Genomic DNA, 8,282 nt, shown 5'->3' with positions numbered 1-8,282 from the left:
AGGGAGTTCAAGTAGAACGATTTTAACAAAGACAAACTGATTTGTACCTGATAACACATATTATTTACGAACATGTTCATTGTCTCAAGTACAAGGAAACCCCATCCACCCCCCTTTGTACAATATAGAGTTGTATTTGCTTTGTTTGTCAGAAATACAAGCAGCATTATTTACAGTTGTGAATCGTTTCATGTATCTTTCTTGTTCCCCTGAGGTCACGGAATCAATGCTGGATGCTCATCTGAATGTTGTATGAACACCTTACCAACCTTCTAGCCTAAAGGTTGGAGATGTATTCAGAAGAACATCAACTCGTAAGTAGTACACTGGGGCCTGCTCTGTGTACCTTGTGATCTGAATTCCACACAGTAATTCCTCTACTGACGACTGTTGGTTACTAAGAAACGCGCGGACATTCGGCAGCCTTGACTGATAAGGAGACCTGGATGAAATATCTATATACACAGGCGCTGGTGGGTTGCTCTGAATGATTTGAAAGTTCAATAATTTATTTCCTGGCAAAATAAAAATGAATTGTAAAGAGGGTGTCCTATTATTTTGTTCACAAACTCCTTTTTTGCACGTTTGTTTATGTTGACTTGACCATTCTGATGGACTCTTGTTGAATGCACAACATTTTGAAGCAAACAAAACTTATAATAACTGATATGGCAAGTTAAAGCCTTCTATTAAGAACTCGAGTAGTGGGAGGCAAATAATGATAAGTAATGAGGCAAATACAAAAGAGATTGATGTCTTTTTTTTTATTATTGTTTCTTTTTACAAACTATATATGAACTTACAATAGCACAACATTTCCTCACCACAAGCCCACAAAGGCAAATGCAACTACTAAAAGCATTCTTTTTTTTATGGAAAGCCTATATCGCTTCATGAGAGCTAACGTAGTAGAAGATCTGATTCCCCCGTTTGTGAAAGTAATTACAATGATTTTAATGTGGTTAGATATGATATATGTTTTCATAAACATTGGATCGTCATTGGTGGATTTCTACAAGACCACAAAAATATGTGGTTGTTTCTTTAATTAGCCGTATATTCCATTTGGTCATCGTGAGAGGTAGACTTAATATATATATATATATATATATTATCTTATTATTGTGTATTCTTTACCCAAACACAAATAGCTCATAGTTGTATAGTATTGTAATTATAACTGTAATTATCGGTGTACTACATCAGAAAGCATATCATTTCAGTCAATGCAAACATACTGATAAGAACACCCCTTTAAATCGACGGCAACATAGAGTGCCCCAGTCGCTCCGGAAGCAGCGAGAGCCCGGTGTGTGGACGCGCAGCAAACAGTGAGTGAACAGCGGCATTTCTAATAAAAAAAAAGTAAAATGTATAGTCATTCCTTTATATGAGTAGATCGTGGCTTTACCGGATTTACCGTTGGATGGTTCTAAGTGAGTCTTGTCCCTGTTAACGGCACATTGGCGTGTGAGTTGGACGTTTGAGCAGACATTAGGGCGGTAGCTTAGCCCGCTGCTATGTCAACACTAGCGGCGGTACGTTCGGAGGGTCCACCTTGGCGCTGCGCTATCCAGCAAACAAAAGAACATTCCCCTCGGCTGCACTGAAGGGATTATTTAGACAAGATCGATAGACCACATTGAAAACGGAATAAAATAATCGGGTGGGTCATACACTTGGACTGGTATCAGAGCTGCCTTCAACCATGGATTTTTACCAAAACGAGAAGCTAGCGTTATTAAACCCATTAGCAACCAGGTTTAAGCTCCAAGGTTGTAGTAGGATGGTAGACATTGGATTTGTGATTTAACCTTTGCTCTATGGGTGATTCTGTCTTATGTCACGTTGTGAAGTTGAAGTCCTGGTCTTGATGTCCTGTGGCCTGTCCTGGTGGTGGGGTGAGGGGGGATACTTGGATAAGCGACTGACCCGGGGTGGGGGGGGAGTGCTGGTAAACTAATGACGCAGTTGTACACAGTGGCGCTTTAGATTGACATTTGGATGTACTGATGACCACGGTTATGCTGACGCGCTATTAACATTAGGATTGTAAAGCTGTTGCTTCATTTTATTGCTTTTTTATGTTTGTGGGGGGAGGGTTAATACCGTATAGCTAGCTACGCTTTCCCTTTTTTTAAATCTAAACATGACCTAAAAACATGTATTCGCTTGTATATATTTTTCCTGTGTTGCGTCAAAGTTGTCCATGTTCTGTCGAATCCTGTTTCATTAAGCATGTTTCACAAATGGTGGGGCGACTAGTAAGTAATCCCTTTGAAAAACCATGGACCAAGAATACACCTTATTATGGTTACCATGAAGAGCACTTCATGAACCATAAAGTTATCTGAACACTTGGACAATAAGTGTAAGGTCACCTGGAATCTGTTGGGGGCAGGCACCATAGTAAATAGTGTATGGTGGTTGCAGTTTCAGATTATCAGAGTTTTGAAGGCTTGTCTTCAAAACTCTGTGCTGTGTTTGGTATTAACTTGTGCTTGACTTCAAAGCGCTTTTTATCACAAATCCGCTTTTATTAATTCGAATCACTCAGATTTGAATGGCAAGGGAAACTAGATAAATACGGGTACGCTCATTAAGGTTTTTTTTCCGATTGACGTCTAGATGTGTATCTGCTGAGGTGTATTCATTTCACCGGCTCTTCATTGTTGTGTTTCTGCCAGCACCGACTCGGCTCATGAAGCCCAAGGACAACATGGCGATGCCGGTGAAGAAGAAGAGGAAGTTCCCTGGAGCGGAGGACCACCGGATCAGAAAGTGTAAAATCACCAGGTGAACATTTCACACATCCTCGTTCCGCACCTTCGGTGCAGCATCAGCCAATGACGAGTTAAGAATTGGACCTGCTTTATTCCTCTGCATCAGCCAATGACGAGATAAGACTCTGACCTGCTTCATTCCTCTGCAAGGGAACATTTTGTTTGTGTGTGGATTCAGAACTCTGATCTCTTCATTAGCATTTGGATTGGACATGGTTGAGGTGCACTCATTATACTTCGGACAGTAGCTATAGATGGGACAAACAATTTCCAAATAAGGCTCCAAATTATCAAAACAACAAAACAAAGTGCAAACTACAGATAAACAAATTGCCAAATAATGATTTAGGGGCAGCAGTGGTGAAGTATAGTTTAAAAGCATCCTCAGTGATGGTAGAAGTCAGTGGGTTCAGAAGGGAGCTTGTTAAATACAGTTACTGTAGGAGCATTCTTCTTGCTCTGCTTGTGTGTCTCAGTGAGTCTGCTGCACTTGGCTGCCTGCGCCGGGGCAGCGTGTTGCTTGGGATAGAGTGACTTGCAAATGGTAGAAAGCAACAGGAGCCCGAGAGAGAGAGAGAGAAGAGAGAGAGAGAGAGAGAGAGTGAGAGAGAGATGAGAGAGAGAGAGAGAGAGAGGAGAGAGAGAGGAGAGAGAGGAGAGAGAGAGAGAGAGAGAGAGAGAGAGATGAGGAGAGAGGAGAGAGAGAGGAGAGAGTGAGAGAGAGAGAGAGAGAGAGGAGAGAGGAGAGAGAGAGAGAGAGAGAGGAGAGCGAGCGAGCTTAACCCGGAGCCCTTCGCTTATTTTTACAAGACAATGCAGCACACAAATATATTTGATTTTTTTCCATAATATTATATTATATAATGGAAAATCACACCAGCATTGGCATATGTCGTCCATCCCAAAATACTCCCAAGAGTGTCTTTATTTCAACAGTAGCCATCACAGTCCAGTATTCAGCTCTACTATAGAGTAGTATACGATACTAAATAAGTTATCAAGGTTAAATCCTGTCAATGCTTTTACCTCCTGTGATTGCATACCTTGTGAAACTATAAAAGTATAGTTCCATCAACCGGTTTCCGTAGTCTTGAGAGAAAGTATGTTGGGTTGTGTGTGTGCTTGATTGTCAGCTCGTTCTACGCTACAGCCATCAGTTTTTACTGTAAGCTCCGCCCAGGCTTCTCTTCCAATCATAGCCCTCGCAGTGATCTACACTATAGACTATAGGACAACTTCAGAGCCAGCCTTTCTGCTTTTTGTGTGACCTTGGACCGTCAATGTATAAAAATTGTCTACAGTTTGCGGTTGTGATGCACAGATATATCTGCCACTAATTCTCCGGTGGGCTTTTAGGATCTGATGAAGAATGTCTCTATCGACCAAGAAATAGCACATTCAATTTTCCACTGATAATATGTGATATAACATTTTCACTTCCTGATGACGTGGTCAATTTAGTGCATTCTCCTGAAACCTTCCATTTATACACATTTGCTTCCATCATTATTGCGCTAGCGCTCTACAATTATATTGTGTTGACAAGGAAGTCAGTTATCTGGAAACTTACAGGAATATTTTTTTGGAAGGCAAACGCAATTGAAAGCACGATGCTTATGTCGTTTCTATTTAGACAGTAAAGGCTCACCTTTATTGGTGGTCTTTAAAGGGGATGATGATGGTGATGATGATGATGATGATCTCCTGTGTCCCTCCAGCTTCACAACAAGAACCCCGCTCCATGGGGAGCATGTGCTGGGTCCAGAGAAGACCTTCTCCACTAAGAAGTGCATGGCCTGGTTCCAGGTGTATGCCGGCCCAGATCACGTCCTGGGCCCAGATGGAATGGAGAAGTTCTGTGAAGACATCGGGGTGGAACCAGAGAATGTGAGTTTCGCGTGAGCAGCGGTTTTTCGTACCTTTTGGGCTTCCAGCCGAGCGGTAGCTGCTACGCTGTCTGGCCTTCTTGAGTCCTCCGCGGGTCGCTGGCAGTATGGTTTTGGATGATGCTGTGTAGCTTAATTTTTTTGACTACATACTGGTAGAAGGAACAGTGGGTTTACACTTGACCGCAACATTGATGATGCAAAAAAAAAAAGCCACAGCCAACAATGTGGACCAATATTGTTTCGTTATTTTATTTTGCTCTGTACTTTCCCTTGATTGATGATGCAAAAAAAAAAAGTCACAGACAACAATGTGGACCAATATTGTTTCGTTATTTTATTTTGCTCTGTACTTTCCCTTGATTGATGATGCAACAAAAAAAAAGTCACAGACAACAATGTGGGCCAATATTGTTTCGTTATTTTATTTGGCTCTGTACTTTCCCTTGATTGATGATGCAAAAAAAAGACAACAATGTGGCCCATTTCTTCTCTCCTCCCCTTCACTAGGTTGTCATGTTGGTCCTAGCCTGGCGATTACGGGCTGTTAATATGGGTTTTTTTACTAAAGAAGAGTGGCTTGAAGGAATGTCCTTATTAAAGTAAGTACTCCTCTCCCATCCTCCCGCGTCATTTGACCGCCGGCTGTAAGGCTCCATGCCCATACCTGCAGACAGGTCCCTAAAGCTCTGCCATGATGTCCCCCCCCCTCCCTCCCCAGGTGTGACAGCACAGAGCGGTTACAGAGCAAGATGGAGGACCTCCGCTCTGGCCTGAACGACGCAGCTCTCTTTAAAAACATCTACAGATATGCCTTTGACTTCGCCAGGGTGAGTAGGTCTGGTGGACCAAAAAGATAACGCCACAACACTGTACGGGGTGTTTTTAAACACGAGTGAGTAGGAATATGAGTGGAATGAAACCACATTTCGTAACTAGGTAAAAATAGTGACCGATATTCCTGAATGATTGTCATTCATTGGTTTCTACCATTGTTTTAATTCAAATTGGTCCCTCAGACAACATAATGTTACAGTACAGTATTTGGATTAATGCTGATGCAAAAATAGTTCCTGCGGGCCCTTCACTGCTGCTGCATCTTGCCTGGTGGGTCGTCTTCATTCTCCCTCCCTCTGTCTCCCCCCCCCAGGATAAAGACCAGAGAAGTCTGGACATGGACACGGCCATGTCCATGCTGGAACTGCTGCTAGGAAGGACGTGGCCTCTCTTCCCCCTATTCCACAAGTTCCTGGAGGTAGCGCACCTATTCCAATGTATTCAGCATGTATGCACTTGACCCCGTTCTACCATTGCTCATGTGACCACTGAGCCAATGGGCGCTTCCGATGGCCCCCCCGGTTTTCTCTCGCGTGAAGGACCTATTTATGCGTCAGGAATTTGGATGTGGCAGGAATCAGATGCGGCTTCCTAGTGTTGACGTTGCAACATCAGATGGTTCTTAAATGAGCGTGAACATGTTTCTGACGTCTAGCTCTACGGTAACCCCAACTCTCACAGCAAAAAAGGGTCTTGAAAAGCCGGATCCCAGCACTCAGGATCCTAATCGCAGTCCTCAACAGGTTTTCACACGCTGGCTCTATCGTGTTTGTCGTTTAGTGTAGTAGGAATGAGTGCCACAGACGAGTTTAGCCTGGGGTGCAGGGAGTGTAGCATAGCAGGATTACTGAACACGCAGCTTTGGGTATTTCTGTCAACGCAGTATGATTGTTTATAGCGTCACCTTTGACCCTTCACACCCAGCTCTGGGGCAGGATCGAAGTTTAATCAAATTGACTAAGTAGTCTATTCAATGTCAGAAGTTCTGAATCCAAATTGATGTCTTGAATGCTTGTATCTGAGAGGCAGGCAAGAAAACTAATTGATTCCTTTATTTTGATTAGCCATACACCAAATATTTTAATTTAACTAACACTAAGCAGTCCATTTTTGTTTTTTCTGTCGATGACAAAAAGGCCGAACCCTTATCTCTTCATTCATGTGTATCCAATGTACACATGAATAATAACCCCTACGTGCTCATTCATGTCTACCTATGTACACATTCATTCTCTTTGGATACAAGTTGTGGCTAAATATCTTGCAATAAAAAAAATCATATTAATAATTATTTATGGTTATCAATAAAGGTAAATAGTAACCTGCCCTCGTTTTTCCATCAAAAAAAAAATCTGCCAAACCAACTGTGACCCGAGCTCTAATCCCCCCCACCCTGACCTCTCTGCCCGCAGCAGTCCAAGTACAAAGGGATGAACAAGGACCAGTGGTACAACGTCCTGGAGTTCAGCCGAACCATCAGCACAGACCTCAGCAACTACGATGAAGACGGAGCGTGTGAGTGGCCCTTCTGTCCGCCCCCGGGGGTCCGGCTCCCAGCAAGGGGCCCCCAGTCTGATGCCGTTAGACCGAACCCACATGAGCTCTATAGAAACCGTACAGCTGTGCTCTATGATAATTATTATTTTAATTTCGAGTGCCTTTTTTTTCTATTATTCTAACCCTACAAATGAAATGTTAAAATGAGGCAGGTGGTCCATAAGCCTCAAGGAAGGAGGCCTCGGTCTTTTGTTTGAAAGTGGAAGGGCGCTTGGATCTTGCCAAGGATTCCCTGTGTGGGGATGTAGTCTCGCTCGAGCCATGAGAAGCTGAGAAGGTGTGTCCCCCTGCTTGTATTTAGTAACTTGTATCGAGATTGAATCTGTCTCTTGTTTCTTCCGTCCATCTCTCTGTCTCCGTCTGTCTGTAGGGCCCGTGCTGCTAGACGAGTTTGTGGAATGGCAGAAGACTCGGCCGATCACCTCATAGCGGGCGGGGGGGGGGCTCACCGGTTCTCTCACTCGCTCACCACAAAACGGAAACAGAAAGACCAACAAGAAAGGTTGAGGGTTCTCAGCTGTACTCTGGACTACAGACTCATCCGATGGACTACATAAACACTCATGCCTATGGGTTACAAGCACATGCATGTACACACACACACACACACACACACACACACACACACACACACACACACACACACACACACACACACACACACACACACACACACACACACACACACACACACACACACACACATGCAAACACTCACGCACTCCACAGATCACTCAATGGCCCTGTTCACTCTCCAAGCAGCCGTTTGAGCCCTTAATCTCATGACAGACTTTATACAGTGTTAATTTAAAAAAGCTCGGAAAAATAATAAAGGGGGAGGGGGCGGGGGTTGGTACGTAGACGGTTGGTTGGGGGGGGTTTCATATTTCATTTGTAACCACGGTTTATAATGAGTATTGTAAAATCGGTTGTGGAATTGATCCGTTCTGTATAATTCTAGGTTTATTCCCTTTTTTGAGTCTTAATTTGTTTATAGTTTTCAGAAGAAGAATAAAAAAAGCTGAATTGTGTTAAATTGTACCATCATTATTGTATTATGTTATTTTATTAATTGATAATTGTGTCATAAGATGGGGCCTTTGATGCTTTGACGGCGGGGTAGATTGTGATGTGTGTCTGAGTACCAGTTGCCCTCTGTAGATGAGCAGTGACTTTTCAGTAGGTCTGAACCACAATGTCCAAAAGGTGCTCCCCAACA

At 43.2% G+C, this 8,282-nt stretch overlaps 1 protein-coding gene across 5 annotated transcripts; it reads left to right on the top strand.

Annotated features, from left to right (window-relative positions):
* Positions 1–1,287: 1,287 nt before the first annotated feature.
* On the top strand, positions 1,288–7,781 carry LOC307073436 (DCN1-like protein 5). 5 transcript variants are annotated; one of them, XM_079733281.1, is made up of 8 exons: positions 1,314–1,436; positions 2,688–2,796; positions 4,502–4,670; positions 5,180–5,271; positions 5,391–5,499; positions 5,820–5,924; positions 6,919–7,021; positions 7,434–7,781. In XM_079733281.1, exons 1-8 carry the CDS (start codon positions 1,391–1,393, stop codon positions 7,490–7,492), a joined length of 792 nt encoding a protein of 263 aa, XP_079589407.1. In that variant the 5' UTR covers positions 1,314–1,390; the 3' UTR covers positions 7,493–7,781. The 5 variants fall into 5 exon arrangements, with proteins under 5 accessions (XP_079589405.1, XP_079589407.1, XP_079589408.1 ...); XM_079733282.1 differs by lacking the exon at positions 7,434–7,781 and adding an exon at positions 7,216–7,416; XM_079733279.1 differs by lacking the exon at positions 7,434–7,781 and having other exon boundaries at positions 1,288–1,331; positions 6,919–7,416.
* The last annotated feature ends 501 nt before the right edge of the window (positions 7,782–8,282 follow it).

The sequence above is a fragment of the Pollachius pollachius genome (genome assembly GCF_949987615.1).
Source record: "Pollachius pollachius genome assembly, chromosome: 3".
Lineage (NCBI taxonomy): Eukaryota > Metazoa > Chordata > Actinopteri > Gadiformes > Gadidae > Pollachius > Pollachius pollachius.
Note: the sequence above shows the minus strand (reverse complement) of the source record. Positions and strands in the feature narration are given on the sequence as shown.

What these genes read in the sequence shown, in the direction of transcription:
- LOC307073436 (XM_079733278.1), top strand. Translation starts at nt 1,391, where the DNA reads ATGAGTAGATCGTGGCTTTACCGGATTTACCGTTGGATGGTTCTAA. An exon ending in TTACCGTTGGATGGTTCTAA is followed by an intron (nt 1,437 to 2,687) that starts GTGAGTCTTGTC and finishes TGTTTCTGCCAG; the next exon opens with CACCGACTCGGCTCATGAAG. An exon ending in GAAGGAATGTCCTTATTAAA is followed by an intron (nt 5,272 to 5,390) that starts GTAAGTACTCCT and finishes CTCCCTCCCCAG; the next exon opens with GTGTGACAGCACAGAGCGGT.